A 24,208-nucleotide genomic window follows, 5' to 3' on the forward strand; every position below is an offset into this window, starting at 1 on the left:
CAGCCTTGCATGTCACCACTGACCTTCTCAGAAGAGAATATGAGAGAAGTCACTCCCTGTGACCCAGCTTGCCATGACTCACCCACAAGTAATCCAGCATTAAATGCAGAGCCAGGACTAAGCACAAGATTTCTTTCTAAAGCCCACTGGAGCAAAATAAATGCAAAAGGAGGGGAGATGAACAACATCCTTGCAGAGTGGGAGAGGTAAAGGAGAAGGGGATGTAATTTACCTGCTCTGGCATGTCAGAGTGGGCAGAATGACAGTGCCCTACAGGAGGACAGCTATTTAGACACGCACAAATGCCATCTCTTTTTCCATATGAAGGACAAAATTCCTCCCCTTCCTACCTCCTATCAGGTCTCAGTGAAGGCTTGAGAAGGGAATCCCATCTCTGCAGTGCATCCAATGTCAAGCACAAAGGAAGACGCTGGTATGGAAGGAGGTGACACAGGATGTGTGGCTGGCAGCTGAGAGCATTAAACATGGCCATTAAACTCAAATCTAAGCAGAGGGTGCACACCAACAGCTCTTGGGCTGGGTTTGAAGCAGGAGTGGGAGACAGCACTCCACATCATCCAGCCTGTGAGCTGTCCACTCCCAAATTGAGTTCAATGTTAGGAATTTTTATTAACATTTGAAATTGAAGCTGCATCACTGGAAAGATGCCTACTTCTGAACTGGTTCAACATGTTGGACATTTCAATATAAAATGCTGATCATCTTGCAAGTTATGAGGTTTCCATCCAGTTGAGAATAAAGGCTTAACAGAGGAAGGAGTGAAGCGGGGGTGCTCATTTGAGCTGGAATTGTAATAGGAGCTGCAGGGCAAAGTGAGGACAGTAACTTTCAGAGGGTGACCCAGGAAGGTGATGCCTCTAAGAGAGGCAGAGATGGCCAGAGATGTCAGAGGGCGCCAAGGGAGGCTTGGACAAAAAAACAAATCCAGTGAAAATGCTGAGGTGAGCTGAGCTCTCACTGAGGGAGGAGGCAAGGAAACATCTTGTGCAACCTTCCTATAAAACCAGCAGCCACTGAGGCCATTGGCTTAATGGAAAGCAGGTTTTTCACCCTCTTCTTTCAAACATGTAAACACTGTTTCTTAAATATGCTTTGACTATTTCAGAAACTGTCAGGAACACTTTGGGGAGCAGTGATGAAGAGAGGGAGATGATCCTACTTAAAGCATTTGAAGTAACCAAGGCTGGTCATTGTGTACACAGTGTTATCTAGAACAGGGGTGTTCAGGATGGGTGCTGTACTTTTGGGGCTTTTTTAATCAGGAAAGTCAACATTTAAAGGGAGCCATGACTACTGGACTCTTGTTTTCATAACCAAGTTTATGTCACTCTCCAATAATGAAGTAACCAGATATTTTATATGGTTATCTACTCATCAAGCAGCCAAGAAGTCAACAACAGCGAGTGAGAACACACGAACGCCTATGGTGAATAACAGTGTGGAAAGCTGTGGTTTATTCAGCTGCATGACAGATCCAGCCCTTTATGATATGGTTTTCATTTAAAAAGAATTAGCTCTTTTGCCTTGGAATCTGGAAGGCAGCAAAATACAAGCTGGTGCTGCAAGGGACAGAGAGCACATGACAGTGACATGGCAGGGATAGAAAGCACATGAGACAGACATGGCAGGGACAGACAGCACATGAATGACATAGCAGGCACACCCACTGTGGCCTTGCACTCAACAGCTCACTGGTATAAACACCAGACCTTTACATGGTTTGACCAAAGCCTGACCAAGGCCATGAGGAACAGGGTGAATCATCTTAGAATCCTCTCCCCAGCAGCATCCCATGCTCACATTGACTCCTTTCTCCAGCAGACATTTGCTCGTGGGATTCTCTCTGAGCAGCCCTTGCTGCACCACAGAGTGGGGGATTCACAGCAGGACAGGCACTGCCTGATGCACTCCAGCACCTTTGGTGAGATGAAGGAATCCAGCTGCAAAGCAACTGAACACCCACCATTCCAAGGGCCTCCCTCCACTGCTTCTGATTTCTAGGATGTGGCCCCTGCATACCTTTTCCTGAAAAAAGCTTCACAGTTTCTTCTAAGAGCTGGCAGGTTCTGAGGCAACAGGGGCAGAAAAAGGAGTGCTCCACCAAATACAAAGTCCAACAAAATGCTAAAGTTGGTCAATATATATAAAAATAAATTTGGCAGAAACTCAGCATTGAAGAGGTAGCATTACCTCAGAAAAACACCCTTCTGCCTTCTGATGTCAATACTCCCTCCTTTCCAAGGTCCATTTAGCATCTTACATGAATCTCTCCTCCTTCCTTAAAGCACTATCCCATCTCCATGCAGGCATCCAACCACATGCTGAGCATTTCTACACCCTCACACATTCTTTCATACCTGCCAACAACACACAGCAGATTTCTGACACAACAGCATCAGTAGGAGTCAAGGGTTGCTTTAATTCCTTCAGTCAATCCCTGTTGAGGAGCTGAATATAAATATATCCAAAAGCATTCACTTTACAACATGGATCAGTGACTCTCTGTGGGAATCACTTGTCTCACACTGGCTGTTTGTCATGATCACAGCTGAGCTGTGAGCCCAAAGTAAGAATAAATTTATCTGAGGATGCCTCCATGAAAAAGTTTGCACTAAGCTGTTTCCTTGCCCTCCAAGTGATTAAATCCACTTCTTGGACACACAAAATTCTTTCTTTCTCACTTAATTTAATCTGGTTTCAGAACACAGAGAAGTGTTGCAGAAGGAGCACAATGACTATGAATGAACCAGTGGTGGGCAGAGAAGGACTGCTCACTGCACAGAGGCTGCTGTGCTCCATCTGTAGCTCCTTGTTTTTGGAAAGCACCCCGGGGCACAGCAGAAGGAACAAGCTGAAGGGTAACAAGCTGTTTGCTTTCAGCACTGCCTGAAGTGGGTGAGAATGAGTCCTCCCGAAAATGTGACATGCATTTCCTCAGAAGATGAAAAGGGAATATAAATTGTAGGGTGGAAAAAAGACCAAACTCTGGGATAGCTGGGTGGGATTTCCCACCCACGAGGGAAGAGAGACAAAAGCTCAGTGAGCACTGACAGCCCTGTCACTCAGAGTGTCAGAAACCCCAGGGGAAGCTCTGTGTGCAATCACTTTTCCACAACTCCTGTGAAACCACTGAAAGCCTCCAGTCAACTGCAGTAAATGACAAAGTGCCAAACCTGAATGCAGAGCTGCAACACAAGACACCCTTCAAGGAAAAGCAAGGAGAGGGGAGAGATGGTGTGGAATATTTGCCAAATACGTGCAACGCGAGTAGCCCAGATGTCCCACGCTCTGCCCCATCAGGAAGCCACCCCCAGGCGAGGGCTGGGGAAGTGGGACAGCCTGGGGAATGCACTGTAGGAGTCAGGAATGCTGGCTGCCTGCCCCACACTGGGAGATGAATTCTCCATCCCTGGAGGTGGGAAGGAGGAGATGGCCAACATCAAATGACAAGAAGGTGTGAAGTAAATGCAATGTATAAATTCTACCAGCATCAAGTGTTTTGCAGTCCCCAGACAAGGCAGTGGGTACGTGTTTGATGGCTCTCAGAGCAGCAGAAGTTCTTTTCACAGAAATATTTTTCATCCTCTCTCTTGGTCCACATTGTCAATCACTGTGGGCTTGGAGATTCAGTGCAAGAAGAAATCCATCCTTATGTGACCCTCTTGCACTGATCCACCAACACAACAGGTGACTGCAGTGGACAGTAACAAATCTCTGGGCTCTTTTGCTTCCAAAAATGAGAAAAACACACCAGAACTGACTAGGAAAAAAGCTGCACAGGAAACACATGATCCAATTCTAAAATTTTGTTTCCAATGGTGGCACTCCCATACACCAGCTCCCTAAACTCCTGGGATTTTTCACAATGGTTCAGCTAGTAAAATAATTTATAATAGCAGAACCACCTGGCTTTGGCTGTTTGTAAATGATTGTAGAAGTTCAGCAAGTTATCTCAGTTTCACTCCTTTTATCAGCAGGGAGAGACTAGATATCCAACAGGAATGTTGCAAATTATGGCTTGGTATCAAAGCAATTTGGCAATGATACGTTCAGACCAATACTGAAGTGAAATTCTTTGGGTAGTGGGTGTGCCTGGTTGCCTACAAACCTCAATGCTAACCAAGTCAAGTTTGCTTCCATATTGTCTAAGGAAACGACATGAGGAAAGTAAAAAGTGACTTTAAAATACACTTGCTTTGAGTAACTTCGGCTTGAACATGTTAATGTGAAAACAAATTACAGAGAAAGAAAAAAGTCTGTTATTTTCATGAGAAGATACTGTTTTAGAGGGTCCCTAGCTGACAAGAGGAGCAGGGTGTGTGTCATTTAACTGGTGATAGCTTTCTGCAGATGGGTATGAGCCTTTCTCATGTTGTTCTGTTCATTGTGCTCAGAGGGGCTCCTGCAATCACACATTTGGCAAACCTGGTGAAGTTACTTCAACACACACCATAAACAGCTCAGAAAGAGCTGCAGGTATGGAAGGTGGTACTTAATGTTTAAAAAGAAAATATGAATATATTTTTCTAAGCAAACAAGTTGGCTTTTTCTCTGACTGGAGAAAGCCCTCAGGATCATATCTGAATTAGTACTGGAAATGTGTCAATAACAGTGAAATCATGGAAAAAGAGATAAAATAAATACTTTAAATGGAGTGATGCTTGTGCACACAGGCAGGAAAGCTGATGGCAAAGTCATTATTATAATGCTCCTGTGGGAAAATCCAGATTGCAGCATTTCTTTAAAGCTACTAAATGCAGACAATCTGCACTTTTATCAAATTTTGACCACTTCTGACCATGGTGACTCATGATGGATAGTAGGGAAGAGTTCTGTGTTCTTGGACTAAATCTACCCCACGTTACACAGCAAGCAGCTTTACTTGAGATAAAGGAGGAACCAGACAGGAAAGAATTCACCCATTGAAAAGTGCTGCTGGTTGTGTTTTCAGGAGGAAGAAAGGAAGCTGTGTTTTTCCTGTGAAGGACAGACACTTTCCCTAAGTACAGAGACTACCTGAACCAAGCAGCACAAACTGTTTCTAGGGAGCATTTCTTTATCCTGCAGCCTAGTTTTACTGAGTGCAATTAAAATGAATATTTAAAAGCTAGATTAGAAAGCTGCCACTTCATTAGCTATCTCCAGAGTGATGCTGGCAAACAGCAGGGTGGGAGGAAAGGAGCCCAGCAGGGAGCAGGAAGAGCCAGGCAGGATTTGGACTGTCACTGACAGGTGAGAAACAGCTACCAGAGGGTGGACATGAGAAACTTCTGAGAGGTCAAACTGTCCCAAATGTGGATAAGATGTGGTGTATAAGATGAGTGTCCCAATGGGCACAGAAAGAAGTGAAAAATACAGAAAGGTACAGTGAAAAATACTCATTTTTAAGGCCCTGAGCTAATTAAAGCCCAGCAGGAGGGAAACTTTTCAAGCAACTGAAAGCAAATCATTATGATCAGATTCCTTTTGCTTTGATTTGTTTCACCTAAGCAAAAACAAAAGCAGAAAACTGCGGGCTATTCTTCTCTTTTTTATGGAAACTGGGGTTCAAATAAAGATGTAAACAACAAACTCCCTGCTGGGCTGGATCCAGCAATGGAAACAGGCCTGGTATCTGATGTAGGGAGGATTTTGCAAATGGAAAGGGATCACTGAGAACAAAGCAGGCCTGTTTACTTCATTTCTCCAGTAAACTCTTTTTTGCTGCACTTTATTTCCCAACACAACTGCTGGCCAAGAGGCAGCCAACCCTGTTCCACCCCAGCACAGCCTTCCACTGACGTAACAGCTAAAGGGAACCACATTTGAGAGGCAACAACATTTCCACTGGCATTGCTGCTGCTGCTGACTTACTACCAAAGGCTTTTCCAAGTGACAGGCTGGGATTTATCACCTTCCCCAGCTCGGGAAGTCATTTTCACCTGGAACCTGTTGAACTCAGCAGGCCAGGCAGACAGCACAGGTTACAGGCTATTGGAACCCAACTGCTAGTGGAAAAGTAAATATTTCATCTAGATCACTGCCCTTGTATAAAAACAAATTATTATTTGGTAAATGGCACTTACAAACCTAATATTTCCTGTGCTGGTGTGCAGTGGGAGGCTGCACAATGGGGATTTGTACTGTCCCCATGTTTTGGGTCACTGGGTGCACCAGGCTGCTGCCAGCAAAGCCAGTGGAGTATGAAACCAGAACCCTCGAGGCAGGAAGCAGATGCAAGGTTTGCCAAATCATTACGGCCCAGCTACTTAACACAGCCCTGGCTTACTCAGCAGAGTAAGCCTTCAAAAAGAAAGGCAGAGCTGGCAAAGCTACAAAGCTATTGATTAAACAAAAATTGTGTTTCTAAATGGCTGTCGTTCGCCTGTTTGCTGCAGTTTTATTATGTTAAGTAAAGCTGTACAAGATGCTCAAAAACAAAGAAATTAGAGGGACTGCAAGGGAATGTTGCTTCCCAAGGGATTACACAGAGATCCTCCACAAAGCAGCAAGAAACCCTTGCCCAGAACTAATGTTTGCCACAAGAGTGCAGAAAGCAACGGGACGTGGAGATTCCCACGCCCAGTTCCAATGTTATTACATTCCAGTACTGTAAATAAACTATCAAATTTGGATGGTGCAAAGGTAAAACAGATAATCATGACAGAGGGAAGGTACCCTGCTACTGTGCCAGGATTAGCAGGTTCAGTAAATGCATCTGGAAATATCTTGCAGCTTTACATAAAACTAAAAAACCACCCAAACCGAGGTCTATCCAGAGCACAATACTACCAAACCTCTCAATTTCTCCTACCCAATATTCTTTTTATTGTGTGATTTTTGTACCTAATTTTCTTATTTTAATTTTTTCTCTGTGTGATGCCACTGCCATTGTAAAAACAACCTGCCCAGGCAAGGCCAATACCACAGGGATCTGCTGTTTCTGGGACTTGCTTAGGTGTCCTGTACTACCTTACAGTGGGCCAACACACTTTCTGTTTAGTGCTGCTCCACCACTGCCTCCTTCCCCAGGTCAAATCATCCATGCTGGCAGAAGTCTCCACTGATTGTGTTTTTAATATGTTTAAATCTGTCTTTGATCTCTGCGTCCTTTTGACTAACTTAGGACATGGTTTTTAGAAAGTCATTATCAAGCTACTAAGGTACATCATAATAATTTGTTTTATCTAAAACAGACCCCTCAGTGAGTTACCAGAAGTGGAAGAAGCATCTGAAATGTTAGGATATACCTATTCTTTCTGTGAATCAGAAGCTGTTATTAAATAACTGCTTTGCTTAGATCATACCACTCTGATGTACAGCACATCTGATGAAATAGGCAGTGTTCCATTATGTCCTTTGGAGTTCTACAGAGAAGGGCAACTTAACTGTGAAAATGTGCTTGCAATTATCTGTGGAAGAAGAATGAAACCTGGGAGGAGGGGAGCACGAAAAGGGAGCCTGGGAACAGGGAGAGAGAGACATTCCTCAACAGATTTACAACACAAATGGCAGAAAATAAAATTAGCAACTCCAGGGTGGGTACAGACTGCTGCCAGCATTTCTGGCCAGCCCCAGGCTATGTCCACACAGCAGCCAGTCCCTCCCAGTACTCCTGAGACTGCAGTATACTGGAACAGCCACATCCTCCCGGGAGATTTCAAGAGGAGATTCTGGCCCCAGGAGAATAGAGCTGGGGCAGGCACTGCCTGAAAGCAACTCCCCAGCTACTCAGGAAGTTCTGGTGTAGCAAAGTAAGTAATACCTGAGCTTGCAAGAATAAAGCCTGCATGGGACTGCCTCTGGCTCCAGTGCTCCCTGGGATCCAAGTGACCTTGATTTTCCACCACTCCAAATGCAGAGATGTGAGTTCTGACACACAGCCTGGTCAGAAGGGCCACACAGGCTTTATGAAGGCACCAAGGGAACCACAGCTCCCCAGCACAAGGCAGGATCTACACCCAAACTGCCAGCAGTGCCACTGGAGAGGTTTGTCCAGCCACTGGACAGATCCTGGCAGCCACAGCTGAGCCGGATCCCTGAGCCATCCACAACTGGCTGTTACCCTACAGCCACACAGGATGGGCACCTCTTTGCTAGCGCTCTCTTATAGTAAAATATAATTCACAGGAGTGAATAAGATGCCTGCGGGCACGTGTTTAAGTAAAGTCTTTAAGTACATGCTGAAATCCTGCCCTGTGAGTAGGAATTTGACCTCATTTGCAGTACAGAGGGAGCAGAGTTATAACTGAAGTTGTCTGGATAGCCCGGAAACTGAGACTTTGGTGCTTCTGCATGTTTGATTCTACAACTTAAGTTGGTTTTCATGCCTTTTGGGAGGTATGAAATAACTGAGGACACATCAGTGTACTTCTGCAACAGCAACAAAGAAAAACGTTCCACAGAAATTCAGGTCGGGCAGAACTTGCCTGATAAATGTGGGACTAACTCAGAGAAACACAGAAAAGAAAAAGAAGCCCAGGTGAGAGATTTACTGGAAAAACAGGGTTACTGTTTAAAATCAGCCAGGACAGAAACTACACTCAGCTGCCTCCACTGGTAGAACCCTGAGTTCAAGGGTTAGACTGTGCTGAGCTGCTCTGAAAAACACAGAGGGTTGGTGGCATTATTTCTTCCAAAACAGCTTCTCAGTTCCCACATCCTGCACCTGAATGTTATAACCCCAGGATAAAAGGAGAGAATTTTTAGCAGAGGTCCCTCCATTTCTCCATGGCTTCCAGAAGCACTGCCTTTGCCCCAGCACCATGATTTGGGCTGTCCGGCTCCAATGCTGCTGGCACTGCTCTGACTGGAATGGCAGGACAGGCTGATCCAGAAAAAGAAAGGGGTTTCTATCAGCACAGTGTGCACTCTGCAGGATTACCTGTCTGCACAGATCTGTCACATTTACTGGGGTGGTGCTCAGTTTCCACATGAAACTTGTCATTTTTAAAATGTGTTATGACCAATTTTTTATAAATTGTGGGGCAGGGGAGAAGGGGGACAACTTCCTGCTTGGTTCTCAGGCATTCTGACTAGCTGCACCACAGGGACTGGGTTGCTGGTGTAAATTGTTACAGGGCATCACTGTGCACCTCTGGGATCTGCTCAGAGACACTCCTCAGCCCACAGTGTTTTCACATTCTGGCACATCTGCATCAGTCTCTCTGCTGGGTGCAGAGCTACACTGACCAGGGAGGCCAATGTTATTCACAAGTCCATCAGCACAAATACCAGGCCACAGAGGGAACAGCCAGAGTGCTTCTCCCTCATCTGCAACACCATGATGCTTGAGACACTCCACAAAGGCAGCAAAGAATTATGCACCCTGAAGTAATTTTATCCAAGCTACAGCTATCAATACCTAACATCTAAAGCAAATAAGCACACTGGAGAGAAACCTGCTGGTTCCAAACCCTTCTCTTTGTCTGACTCCAAGCCCTGAGCTGTTTGGTTTGTGCATTATGGGCTTTTACCTTTGGACTGGTTTTTGTCCTCATCTGTTTCAGCTTCAAGTTTGAGGCCGTGTGGTTTCAGGCTGTTGGCAGGAGGCAGCTCCTTGCTTATTGTCAGTTGATTTTAATCCCCTTTCCTAAGGGCATCTGCCCCAGCGTGGCTCCCAGCCACACCACCTCGGGCCATTCTCTCCCCATCCAGGCAGTGCCAGTTCCTCTGGCTCATGAATGGGAATCTTCCCTCCTCACCCAAGCCTGCCCCCATCCCACAACAGGAAAGCTGAGGCTGTTGAAAGAAACAGCAATTGCAACAAAGCTGGCATTGTTGTCCTGAAAAACCCCTGGCTGCAGCCCGCCCGCTCCACAAGGGGAAAACGGATACACGCATGAATCCCAGCTTTTGTTTCCAAAAACTTGTTTGACTTTTTCTTTGGAGAAGGACTTAAAAAGGGTAACAAAGTCACTGCTGTAGGCAAAGAGAGAAGGGGGGGGGAAGTGGCACTATTTTTCTCCAAGTCCGTTGTTCAGGGTGGTCTTTGGGGTGTGAATCTCAGATCAGCCTCACGCTGGTGCAGTTCATGGAGGTGGAGGAGGAGGGAGGCACCAGTCAGGATCCTGGTGACAAAAGTAGGGCAGGTTTAGGCTTTTACTGATGGACTTGCCCTGCAGTTCTGAGGAAAGATGAGTGTAAGAAATGCTCAGGGTTCATATTATGTTTATAATATGAAGACCTCAGACTGGTACATTTTACGACTTCAGAGACCACTGTGATCTCTGTGTCAGGTGTAGGTCAGGATCCCACCCAGCAAACCCTGGATAAAATCCAACAAACCCTGGGTACACTCAAGTGTGCTGTTTTAGAAGACATCCACTGCTGACCCAGCTGACTGAAGGAACAAGGCTTGCTGAGGGTCCTCTCTTGTGTGGTAGAAGTTTATGATTTGCAGCCTCAATACACATTCACTGGGCTCCCTGCCTGTCACCTTTTTGTAACAGCAAGACTCTTCTCCTGGATCCTTCGTAGCAAAAATTGTATCTAAATACAGATGGATGTTCCATTTGTGTCCATGGACCAAAACTATCAGTACAGACTGGGAGATTTAAATACAAAATCATGCCGCTCACCCCATCATCAAGCAACAGCTCACAGATTAAACCTAAAGATGAACTTCCATCCTTCAACTTTCATAGGACCAATTTCATCCTAATGGACCTATTTAATGGTGTCTCCATGTTTTCACAGCACAGCTGTCCGGAATAGTGTTTTTTGCAGTCAGTCCAAATGACATTAGTGGCAGATTAGGAATCTGACACATCAATTAGTAATCCATTCACTTTTTCCAAAGTCCACATCAGAAACTATCTGTGAATGCCAAATTGGGCTTGTGATCTCCACAGACATTTGTTAGTCTTAAGGAAAGAATAATAAATCTCAGCTTTTCTACACTCATAAGGAAATCAGACTTCAATAAAGCTCAAAATTATGGCTCTCCAAAATTTATATTTTTGCCAATATGGATGTAAGTTTTGATTGGATTTTATTTTAAATTAAGAAACTTACACCTAGTTTTCCTTGGTTTTCATTTTTAAAGCTCATGTCAGCTTCTTTGTGTTCACGTCTGCAATGAGTTTCCTTACATTTCACTCAAAAACTCAAAAGTCTGCAAAGAATTCTTCTAGTTGCACAAGATGTGCTGAAACAGGACTGCTCAGAGCATCTTACTGCAGCTCAACACCAGAAGAAGGCCTGACACCTTGTAAGGACAATGGAAAGATTGCTGTTGGCCTCCAGAAGGCACCAGACAACCAGTCAGAGGTTGAAACGAGCAGCCAGGCCCCTGGTGAGTGACAGCACAGAGGGATGATTTTGTTGCTCAGGCTGGGGGGTGACACACATGGCATTTCCCCCCTCTGTTTTGATTTGGCATCACTGGGGGTTGATTAGGCTGCTGGTGGCAAGGCAGAGGGGGCAGAAGGGTTTGCCCCAATGTGTGACAGAGAAGTGCAGCTCCCTGTGGAGTGAGATAACCTGGAACATGTCCCCAAACACTTGTGGCAGCAAAATCCTCCCAACAGCTTCTACAACCTTCAGCTGGAGCCCCCCTGGCTCCCGTGCCCTCACAGAGCCACATCACCCCCATGCCTTGGGTCCCTGAACTGGCCCTTACAGCCCCCACACCCCTCCAGTACTCCTGAAATAGTTTTCCAAGATGAAGGCAAAGAAAGAAAACCAGCAAAGACACTGTGGCCTTACCACCAAAACTGCCCTCAGAAAAGAAAATGGAGTTGGCAATTTTCTGCACAGATGGAGAGCTGTATCTGAAAGCATTACATCCCCTATTTATGATGGGGATTTTTTTGCAAGGCATTATTAGAAGGAAGCTTGTCAGCTCTGCTGAGAAACTTGGCAAACACCAGAGCAGACCAGTCTCACTCTTTCACACAGCTGGATTTTCTGCAGCTCAAGTATTTTTCCCTCTTGCTCTTGGCCCATCCAAAGATGAGTGCTGAATTTCCCTTAGCATTACCCACAGGTTAATTTGTTATTAAGTTTAGGCTCAGTTTAACATCTTGGCATGCAATCTAAATAAAACCAAAACCAAATGTCCTTCATTTCTGCTGAAACCACCCTCGGTTTGGCTCAGCTGCCTTTGGTGTCACTGGAGGGTGAACAGGAGATTCATTTTTGGTAGGTAACCTAAATATCCTCCATGCAACTTTGAAACACATTGCCATAAAGTAATTATTTGTCATGGAATGAGATTGGCCAGAACCTGAACACGCTCCATTGGCTCTGACTTAGCTGTGAAATACTTCTTACTGCAGGAAAAGAAGATACACCAGACACATGAGCTGCAGGAAGGGTGCAGAAAAACCTCAGGCAAAACTTCTTACTGCAGGAACAAAGCTGGGATTTCCCACCTTACATCCAGAGAGGCTGAAGGAAAGAGTGCTTGAAAACCCCCCAGGCACAGTCCTGCCCCCTGTACAACTTTGTTCCTGGCCCTAATTCTGCACCTTCCACAGCCCAACTGTGACACTGCAACCAGAGTTATGTCAATGGAAAGGGGAAAAAGCTCATCAGTGTAATGAGTAAGTGCAGTGACACTGGAGAGCAGGGAATGTGGAGCTGACCTTTGGTTAACTCATTATCTGCACTAAGAGCATGCAGCTGACTCTTCCAGTCAATTCTGTTTTCTTCTGCCCATGGGATATTCATAGGCAGCTTTAAAGAGTCTCCAAAGTCACCTGCAGAAAGTACCCAGTAATCTCATCCTGCAAATTGCTGCCTGACCAGGACTTGTCACGTTCTTTCCTGCTTTTTCCAGTGTGTTCAAAGTGTCTTACTTAGGTGTGATTGAGCTGATAAATCAAGTTATAGGAATTCTTTCTCTTGATCAAATAATTCTGCTTAAGGGCATTTCCAAAATACTGATGTTTACCATTCCAGTCACAGCAGATTACTTCACATGCAGAGATGAAACCACTACCAAACTATTTAACTATTAAAGTCCTTGACACAGACACCTGAACTTCAGAGAAAACTTAGCAAGTTCAAAGATTTTTGAAGCTCATGTTGGTTTTGTGGACCTACTCTACACAGCAAAGAAAATCAGAATTTGTCTCTATTACTGTCGATCATTTAAGATATTGAGGCCTCTTTGTGCTACTCAGAATCAGAACAGAGAGCTGAAAACAGGGGAAGAACAGCTAGAAAGATTTCTGTGTACTAAAATGGGTATTTACATAAGCCTCCTGAAAATTAGGTTATGTATCAATGTGCTACATTTATGAAATCATAACAAAAAGCCACTCTAGTAATTGCACTTGTCTGGCTTTAAATAAAAGTAAAGTGGCAAAAGAAAAGAAGGAAACAGAAGGACAAGTTCTTACTTGTGCCCAAGTTCGTGTGCAATTGTGAATGCCAGATTGAGACCGTTGTCTTCAGCAAGAACACATTTTCTCTTGGCACTGCAGACACCTCCTAGGTAAGCAATTCCTGCAACAGAAAAACAGAGAATGTTCCCATCAGAACCAGTGAAACAGCTCATTCATTCAAAACATACAGCAGTAACAACCAAAGTGATCAAAAATGCAACTAGCATGAAAAATATTAGAGCAGTTTCCATACAAGATCATCTGAGTAGTTTCTTCCTCATCCTAGTGAAGAATCAGTCCAGAGTTTTGTCAGACAGGAAATAAGTAAAACACACTCACCTCCACTGCTTTTATTGGAAAACATATTTTACTGTCTCAATTTCACTGACCAAAAATTCATCTAAACTTGTCTACTAATACCCTCTACTACAGCATTAGAAGATGCAGTGAAGGAGCCTGAGCAAGCATTTAAATGAAGTTCTGATTTTCAGAATGAAGTCAGGCAGCAGGAATAAAACAATAAAGCAGAGACTCTGAAAAGATCTTACACTTTTCCCTTCTTTTCATGCTCAAAAGCAAGCGAGAGTGTCAGAGCCAGGAGAGCTGGCAAAGTGCTGCTGGTGAGTCACAAAGCCAATGTAGGTGGCACAAGTCTCCTATTACTGAGTGGAATTTAGGACTTGATCCATGCACAGTGTTCTCCTGTTTGTGTGGGCACCACGAACAGTTTGAGGCTGAGGCCAAAAAGGAATTCAAAAGTTATGGCATGGAACCTCTGCTATGGAAAAACAATAGTCCTCATCTGCCCTTCTGCAGTCAGTGGCCCCTGCTGCAAGTGCCACTGCACTTGGGAATGCTGTGCTGGCACCTCAGGGTGCCCCAGTGGATATATCTGCTTTTATCTGTATTTAACAGCACTCAAGGAATCTATTTCCTCACTGCAGTACTGGTTCCACGGAGGGGTGCCTGCATGGAGCTGCCTTTAAGGAGCAGACCATGACCATGCAATGGAGCCATGATCTCCCTGGTTTCCTTTTTTTCTTTTCCTCTCAGAGATGACAAAGCTGTGTTTATCAGGGTGCAAATATAAAACTTTAGACCTGGAAGAAGTCCAGCTCTGTTTTTATGAGATTTGACAACAATAAGGATGTGGATATTAGTTGCCAGGGGTGTTCTGGATGGAATGAAGGGATGGGCAACAGCCTTTTACTTCAGCACTTGCAGAGAAGAGTGAAGGCAGAAATCAGGCACTAACACTTGCTTACTTTAAAAATGCTGACTGTGAAAGGGCAGATTCATACCATAAACAAAAAAAATGAGATCAAGATTAAACCTTTTAAATCAAGGCCTAAAAGGCTGGATTTCAGCACTCTTCTTGGACTGACTCGATTCTTACATGCAGAATAGTCCAAAGGACATCAAGGAATTGCTCAGGAAGGAACAGACTTTGGCAAAGATTTTTGAGATTGCAAGCTCAGTCCACATACCTGGAAGCCCAATGAATGTGCCCCTTTTTGGTTAAAGGGAAGCCAAAACTAAGTATTTGGGCCAGCTGAGAGACACTTTTACTGAATAGGGACAGACATTTTGATTCCCTTTCAGCAGTTTTAGGCAGAAATGACCAGAGCAGGACTTTTACCGAAAGTGTTTTATTCCTTCTACTAAACCTGATTATTCCACCTTTATCTTCCATTCACCTGTGCCAATATCTCTCAGTTGTGTCTGACACATGAGGTTTTAACTGAGGAGCAACAATTGCATTTCAGGCTCAGGGGTCAATCAGGCAAGTCCATTTTGCTTGAAATTATTCATGCTAAATTCCTTCTGAGAGATTTTACAAAATGAGGCTGGGTCTGTGTTTGCCATCATGGAGATAGAAGGGGGCAACATTCCTATTTTTGAGAGGTGTGGTGCAGCAGAACAGTCTAGAATTCTGCCAATATATTTAAATATGTTAAATACCAATTACAATGTTTAATAAATTATACCAAATAGTAACTCTTCTGAAGTCTTTGTTCAGTGGCTGTAATCCCCACTGAACCTGGCAATGCATATCCAATTTATTATTTTGGTTTTTGCTCTGTGCTAAAACCCTCATTATTCAAAGGTGGAAAAGTAATGATTAAGGACTTGTACATCCACCAGTGGTCAAAGAAGTAGTGACTGTGGGTCAGTTAGAGACTCTTAGTCATCTATTTTTATAAGCTATTTTCAGTGCTTAATGTGAATCCTGTGTGGCCATTTTATAATATCTGCAATGATCAATTAAAAATGTAGCCATTTAAAATTAGTTTATTATTACAGAAATGGACTGGGCAGAGAAACTCATAATCCTGGAAGAGGAGAAACCTTTGGAGTACGTGGAATGAACTCAGTAAGAAGTCCAGCTCATGAACTGCTGAGTGCTTATTAATAAGAGTCATTCTGGAACAGCAAGCCAGTTATAACAAATTGGTATCACATTTTAAGCCTGAAAAAGCTTGCTTTAAAAATGTTTTCTAAATCTATTTTTTCTATCAGACTATTTCCTAAGACTATAATTTTCCTTTGGACCAATACATTTAAGCATGAATTCCTCTCATCAGAATATCAACAGCAAATAAATTATTGATCTGCAAACATACTCCAGGTCTTTAGTAAATCTAGCTGAACCATTAACATAAATGCAACTTTTTTGTAAGCCAGTACAATGATCCACACAACGGATATGCAGAGAAAAACACACCTTTAACCAACAACAATAGAAGCACAATGCCTTGGTAGCTGCATTAACATGATTTATGTCTTCATTGGGATGAATGGAAACTGTTGTTTGCCTCTTAAATTTCCAGATTTTTATCTGAGCCTTTCAAGTCTGCAGAACTGGAATAAAAACTTCACGAATTCTGACATGTTTGTGAAAATCCTGGCGTGCCATGGTTCTACCAGGCTGGGAATAATATAAGAGGAAATGCTTTTATTTGGTAATTTTGCTTCTGGCCCTGTCTGTGAGACAGGTGTGTGCGTGTGAAAACAAAAAAGAAGGAAGGAAGCTGAACTGGGATTTTTGTCTTTTATTTTTTAAGAAAACCCCACACTTCTCATGTGCCTCCGCAAATATACAGATAGTGACTTTCTTTGGGGGGAAAAATGTCCTTATCTTTCAGATATGCTGTCAGCAATTACCACAAATCTATTTTTAATATATAAAAGAGGTCAAGCAGGAGCATCAGTGGAAGAGGGAAAGGAAAGCCAATTACTATTACCAAGCACGAGGGTTTTTTCCTTTCTCTCCTGAGAAATTACATAATTACAGCCCATAACTTCTGTGCTTGGGCTTGGACACACAGAGCTATCTGCACTTCCACAGCAAAGCCTGGGACACAGGCAACTGTGTAAACTCACATTTATCCAAAAACTTGTCATACATAAACAGTTTGCAGCTGTTGGCCTTCCTGCCAGCTCTGAGCCCTGCACCAGCAGTATCTCCAAGGGGAATGATCCCATCTCTCCCCCCAGCCCAGCGAGGCATGAGGACATTACACACTTGCCACATGGATGGCCAAAGCTGGGAAAGACAAGTCCTGGTGTGTGGGTTCCCATTTTGTCCTACTCCAAACACCTGGGGCTCCCTCCTCACGGCTCTGGAGTATTCACTCAGCAAGTGGTTTGTCCAGGTACTCCAGCTTTCAACTCTCTAATGTCTTGTTTTCATTGCACTCCTAATACTTTAATCTCTTCTTTTGCCAAACACCTCTGGATACAGAACTTTTACTTGATTAAAACTTGGCTGGCTCTCCCCCTGCTCAACGTATTTGCTGTTGGGAAGGGAGCCAAACTCCCAGTCCTGAAGTCTGCTTGGCACAGACAGAGACTCCCTGCACATCCACATGCTCAGAGCAAAGCTCCCATTCCCCATCATTACTGGTTTGGTGTTGAGCTGATGTTTTTCTCATCCTCCCATGATTTTCAATTTGTGCAGCTCACACATTGCCATCAATTACATTCCTGTAGCCTCTCTTAACATCCTACAGGAGTAAAATCAGGAAACCCTGAAGTGATTCATGCTCTGCCTTTCCACTCAATGGCAATGATATGTTTGACAGAGATGCCCTGCCTGTATTTACACATCAAGTCAGTCACCAAGGGAATCTTTCAGTGCTTGTGATACTTAAAATGAAAAATACTTCTCCCTTTCTATAAAGCCTACATAGAAAATGTTCCAAAATTTAAGAAACATTAAAGAAGAAACCTACTAAACTGCCTCCAAGATAGGTACTAACACTGTTCTACAGCTGAATAAACACAGGTCTCAAGAGCCAGCAGTATCCAGGTGAAAAAGAACTGTATCCATGGAAGGGCCCTCTCCAGCACATACAACACAGACAGGCTGAGGCTGTCACCACTGAGCCTGCAGGCCAAGCCTGGTTTATAGGGATCATCCAGAGGAGTGAACAGGGTGAGCTGTTCCTTCATTTATGAGAATGTCCTAATTCAAAGCTGGACATGCAATCTTAGTGGCACAGATTAATTTGGCTTAATGCTGGATAGTCCTCCAAGGTGCCAACTTCTGTTCATCTTGCAGTAACAACATGGTTTCCATTAGAGTTTAATATTCACGTATGGAAACTGTTTTCCTCAGCAATAATTTTCATTGTTACTGCATTTAACAAAAACCACACAGGAAACAACACACTCATCATGAACCACAACTCCAGAAATTACAGAGCAACCATCCAGTGCATGAGACACAGCTACAGTCAGGTAGGAAAACAAGCTCATAATCACACCAGTGCAAGTCACAGTATTTTGAACTCAAGTCTTTATGGAGGAAGAGGTTCTGATGTCACGGACCAGCTGATGGAAGCCACCAGGACTCCTGAGAATCCTGACCACCAGATCCTGACTTTCTGTACCTGGGCAACTTGTTGCAAATGTGCCCATCAGCACAGAATCCTCTTCTCCCTGTGGAGAATATAGCCTGTCCTGAATGTCACCATGACCCCTGTAAAAATTCAGTTCACCACAACCTGCAGGGATGCAGCACAATTTTCCCAGAACTCAGACAGCTGTCCTGTAGTGCCCAATAAAATAACTTCTTCCTCTGAAAACACTGTCATTTCCAGTGTACACAACTGCTGTCAGAATCCCAAAGGCCCAGCAAGAAAAATAAACAGCTGAAACACAAAGTGTAGGTACTTTCTGAATCTCCTGATTTTCATTACACTGACCCTGAAGGACTAACAGATCAAATCTGATCTTCACAGCGCCAGCTGATGTTTCTGGAGCTCACAAGGATAAACTCCTCAGAACACAAGGTCCTCATAGAACAAATGAGTGAAATGCTCAATACCTTTGGCAGGAGATAGTTTTCAGTTTATTAGGAATAACTAGAGATACTTGGCATTGAATATTGATACAACACCCAAGGGTCTGATGAGTGGCCCTGGATAACATTTCACAAGACCAGGGCTCTAGCTGAACAAGCCAGATTCAACCACATGCCTTAGTCTTTGTGGAAGGCCTGTGATTCAGGCAGAAACACCCCAATTTTAGCTATGGCACCACTGCAACTCAACAGAACTCAGTCAATTCTTTCACCCACACTGGAGCCCAGGCAGGAGTGCACTGCCCCATTTCCAAACAAATTACCTGACACCTAAACCAGCTACCCTCCTCAGCACCTTCCTGATAAAAATACCTTTGTGAGGCCAGACCTCTTCATGTCTGTAAACCTGCAGAGGCAGCAAGATTTAATCATCAGAGCTTAGAGGAGTGCTTTTGCTATCTTCCTTTTCTCTGTTTAATTACCCTGCAGGACAGCAATTAATGGAGCATGTGGAATCCCCTCCCCAGCACAGCCACCCTCAGCTTCACCTCTCAGTCTTTCTGCAGGGCTTTTCTGTTTCTTGGGAACCCCCCTGAGGTTTGACAAGTTTAATAGATGAATCATTTATCTGCCCCTTTACCAACCTGCCCACACACAGACATTCCCCAAGATAGCAAGAGCTTTATCCCAATGTTGTTTGCATTGGATTTACACTCTGCTAATTCACTGATTTAGGCACAGGGGGCAGCCCAGACAGTAGAAGAGCTCTAGAGACCAAGACCTCTCCTAGCTTCAGGGATATCTGTCCTCATCCACACCAGCAAAAGCTGTTTCAGACACCAACTGCAGTGAGATAAGACAGCTGAGAGATGTTCTAACACTTTTTTTGGCCAAGAAGATCCCTTTAACCAATGCCTACAAAAACATTATTTATGCTGCATTATAAGAGCAGACAACCCTCGGAAGCCCTCAGAGGTTTGGCACAGGCATCTCTGAAACCACATTCCTTTCCAGTGCCATTCACCAGGATCAAACACAAATATTCACCACATTGACCATACCTGAGGAGAGGTGTGGTGTTCACTGGATTGAGAGAAAGCTGGAAACAAGCACCCTGCTGAGCCCCATGGAGCAGATATCCATCAGGGACACAGGTGCCACTGATCTTGCCTTGCAGCAAGGGAATGCACTAAAAGCCCACCTGAAGTTCTTTCCAGCCCTACTTTTCTAAGCTTTTATGATAAAACACCAGCATCTGAGACCTCAGCAAAGCAGGAGATAAAAGAAATTCCCTGTGTCTCTGACATCTGCTCTTTGTTCAGCGTGACATCCCCTGTGCCATTAATGGCTCCTCCCTTTCAGCAAACCATCACTCCCCTGGATGACAGCACATTAATAAATCCTCCCTTCCAAGGAGACATGAGGAGTGCCTTAATTAACTGGGGCACAGGAAGCAGGGTATCATCTCCATGTTTACTCTACTTTGATATGCTAACAGCCACATTCCAGAGAGCTTCTCCCCAACACTCCCCAGAGCCTGGGCTGCTGCTGAATGCAGAACTCAAACACAGCTCCTTCCTGCAATCCTGTTTCTCTAGCTAAATATGGAGTTTGGGACATTTAGTCCAAATCAGACCACCATTCCTGAATGCTGATTCCAAAATCCAAGCAGCTCACCCTCTGCTTACAGACATCACTGCCTGGTGCTGAAAGTCTCCATGCTCACACACACACAGGGATTACATGGGCTGCATTACTCCAAGTAAGATATATTAGGACAGCTGTTGAGAGAAAAGGCAGGGGAAGAGCTGGCCAGGTTAGATTTGAGAGAGGGATTCCAGTTGGGGATTGGACTGAGTCAGTTAACACACCGTGGTGGGAAGAATACAGAAGCCTGGCATAATTCAAATTCAGCGAAGAAGGCGGGAAGAGAAATGGGAAGAGATAAGGGAATGAGAAGAGACAGGGACAGAAAAGTAGCAAATGGAGATAATATGGGTTTTCCAGAAGGCTTCAGGAAACATGACTTTGATCTCGTAGGCAGCAGGGAGTCACTTCTGAGGGAGGCAGGGGTCAAGGAGGGCAGCAGATAAGATCAGAAAGGAAGATGAGCTCCCTGAGAATGTCTGTGTGTACTTACTGCTGGAGAAAAATGGATCTCCAGCCCTGGGTCAGAAGTCTCTGGCATCATGGGTTCACTTGAGGAATTACTGAACAAGTCTGAGGGCATGGAATTGTTCAGGCAGGGAGGTGTGGGCAAAACCTGGCACTGAGCATAAGGGAGGGACAGCTGTTGGAACTGGTATAGGAACAAGAGATGGAAATCAGAGAGATACAAGATAGTGAGAGAAAATGAGAGAGGCACAGGGGACAATGTTGTTCAGGGATATCTCACACCAGAAAAGCATCAGATCTGGCAGAAGGCAGCAGAGATCTGATGCTTTTGAAAGGCTACAGGAACAGAGACTGAGAACTCAAAAAAACAACACCAACAACTGTGAAACCAAGCTGCAAATCAGGATTTGGATCCTGGCCCTCCAAAGTCACCTCTGCCTGGGGATCAAAGGCATTTGGATTTGAATATCTTGTGTTGGACTCATGGTGTTCAGGGGAGGAACCGGCCAGTCCTTCCCACAAGCTGCTGTAGAGTTAAGCAGGACCTGTCCCTTCCCACCTGCATGGAAACATCAGCATGACAATATGAAACAGGCAGGCAGCCCATCAAGGCAGCAGCAGGACTCAGCACTAGATTCAGGGTTTGTGGAGCTGTGGAGTAACAACTGTCTTTCACTGCAGTGGCTGCAGCACAGAGACACGGGATAAAAATGACTCCACATCTCTCACCTGCTGGATAGCTTGAGAAAAGGAGAGAGCTCCACCTGCTCCTGCTCTAAACAGCCTTTATGAATCTCACCCTTCCCTTTCCCAGATGTTATCAAATGTTGGTATTTCAGTATTTTCATTTTGACCTGTGCTATCTTGGTGGAAGAGGCCTGAACTCAAGAATTGCATCAGTTGTCCCCCAAGCTGCATCTTTCAGGAAATAAATAACGAACCAAAAAAAGAGAAAAATGTAACTCTTCCATTCCCAGCACTCTGCTACATGCCTATGTCAGTCTGCCAACACCTGTCCTCAGGATGGATTCCCACCTGCAGGCTTCCATCTCCCAAGGAATGGAAAAGCAACCCTGGCACTGCCTGCCATAGCTGCAGCTCTGCAAACTGTGTAAGGTTCCAAAACCAGCCTTGGGGCTATTTTCATCTTCCTCTTTTCAGATAAGTTCTGTCAATTCCACTTTTGGACTTGTCAGTTTGTCCCTGCAACTCATCTGAGCCACCTGCTTCAACAGAGGGTCTGAATTCAGAGAGAAGGAAGAAAAATATCAAATCAGAGCTTTTAATGAGACTGCTGAACAGTCTCATTAAAAGCAATGGAATTCAGCAGCAGGGATTCTGGAGCCTTTAAATTCCTCACTATCTCCCTTCCAGAATGAAGAGACAAGGTCAGACTTGGCAATAATTCAGAAAAAATATTTGGAGTCTCTGTACCAAACAGCATCTGCTTTAAGAGCAAACCATCAGGGTCCAGAATTCAGTTCCAGTTTTCCCCTTTCTGTAGTTACAAACACTAAGAAACTCATGAAGCTTTGCAAATTAAATTAAAAGATTCTTTTAACAGTTCCAAGAGCTTTCCTGAGCTGTGCCTATCACCCTGCTGTGGTGCTGGTCAGGGGTGGGCTCATGAGCAAGGATCAGTCCTGCAATGGTTAAACAACATTAATGAAGAATATTTCAGTGTCTGGAGAGTGTCAGCCCAGTCTGCTGAACCTTTTGGAGATGGCTGAACACCTGTGCTGCTGATGAATGGCATTCTTCCCCAGCTCCCCATTAAACTGTGCCCATGTTCTTACAGAATGACTCAGCAATCATTACTCTCAGAACCTGAATGAACCTATACTTTTGAAACACGTTCATATTTAAAGTGTATTTTATTTTTAGGTGCTGTATGCATGTCAAAGCTGCTCTCCTGGCAACATCAGGTGAGCTGCAGGGAAGGCAGCAAATGGGATGATGCACAGAGATCAAACCCCAAACAGATGCTTTCTCAAATTGCTTCTCATCTGCAGCTCCCACATCCTGACTTCCAGGGCTGCTGAAGCTCCTGGCTTCACATTGGTGAGCTGCCAGCCAGCACTGATAAACTTATTTAGAAATTCTTGATTCAGCCCTTCTGTTAATTCTTTGCTGAGTGCTGATTTAACCTCACAGCCTGACAAACCTTAGTGCTGTGCCTGATAAGGGTAATGGGGTTGAGTTACTCTGTTAAGTCAGAACTTGGGTTGCAAAGCTGGTTCCCAGCATCTCCCCTCAGCAACCCTGGCTGATACCTCTGCTGCCAGGGCTGGGGAGTGAAAATGATCCTTCCATGGCAGCAGGCAGTGCCATGGCTCTGCTCCTCTCCTCACACACCACCAACAGGTATCACATTTGTTCTGGTAGAGCAGAACAGCACCGAGGAAAGGGAGGTGAGAATAAATAAAAAATCCCTAAACTTACTGCAAAATTAATGGCTTGATTTCCTAGAGATTATCACTTCCACTTGGGGGTCCTGATGTAAATGGATGCTGCAATCTTTCCTTCACTGGCAGCATCAGAGGGAGATGGCTCCTTCCTCTGCTTAGCTTCCTAATTTTCAGAAAACTTCTGAAAGCCTAATACTTCTGAGCTCCATATCCTCAAGTTTGATTCCAATTGGCCAATGGGTTCTAAAAATATTAGGGAACAACCATCACTGGGGGAGACAGACATGAGCACAAAGCACACACGGGGCACAGATACACCCACCAAACCAGGGTAAAACATTTGGGTTTCTGCTAACCCAAAGAGCCTCTCCTCTGGGTTCCCAAACAGAGCTGTCCATCCTGGCACCCACTGCCCAGGAAGGGAATGACCCACAGGGTGGTTTATACAGACATAAACACATCACAGCATCAGCCTGACTGAAGAGAAGTAATAGCTAATTTCAGAGGTAACATGGTTGGAGATATTTTTAATATGTCCTGAATCTAGTTTTTTAAGTACCCCTTTCTCTAGATTGCTCAGAAATGAAATGTCACCTTTAAAGCCACCAGCTACAGAGAAATTCTCACTCTGAAAAAGACCAGCCTGAGCTTTTCTCACACTTCATAAAAAGAAATCTCTCATGTTCAAACTTGAGCTCCAGTGAAAGAAAACACAGATTTGGATGAATACCACTGAGCTCCTTGCAATGACTGACAGCAGCCAGAGTCGATGGTGCCTCACAGACACAAGTCAAGGCACAGTCCCAGTCCTGGGGCCTTTATGCACTCAATTCAGAAGTGACAGCCCGGGAGGCTGACAGTGACAGCACTAAAGAAAATTGTCACAGGATCCTGCAGGAGCCAGGGACACTTTGTGCTCATGTCACTGCTCCAGGGCTTTGTGCTGAAGTTCTCCCAACAGGGACAGAAGTGCCTCTTCTAGTCCCACGTGTTTCTAAATAAAATACCCCCAGGAAATGCAGGAGCTCCTCAATACCTGCCTG

At 44.4% G+C, this 24,208-nt stretch overlaps 1 protein-coding gene across 2 annotated transcripts in view; it reads right to left on the bottom strand.

Moving 5' to 3' along the window:
- The window catches only part of ADAMTS17 (ADAM metallopeptidase with thrombospondin type 1 motif 17), a 154,312-nt gene that overhangs the window by 83,540 nt on the left and 46,564 nt on the right, over window positions 1-24,208 (bottom strand). For both annotated transcript variants that reach the window (XM_030954969.1, XM_030954968.1), the window contains exon 8: window positions 13,350-13,455. In XM_030954969.1, the coding sequence (XP_030810829.1) occupies window positions 13,350-13,455 (106 nt within the window). The remainder of the gene's footprint in view (window positions 1-13,349; window positions 13,456-24,208) is intronic.

Source organism: Camarhynchus parvulus, chromosome 10 (assembly GCF_901933205.1).
Source record: "Camarhynchus parvulus chromosome 10, STF_HiC, whole genome shotgun sequence".
Lineage (NCBI taxonomy): Eukaryota > Metazoa > Chordata > Aves > Passeriformes > Thraupidae > Camarhynchus > Camarhynchus parvulus.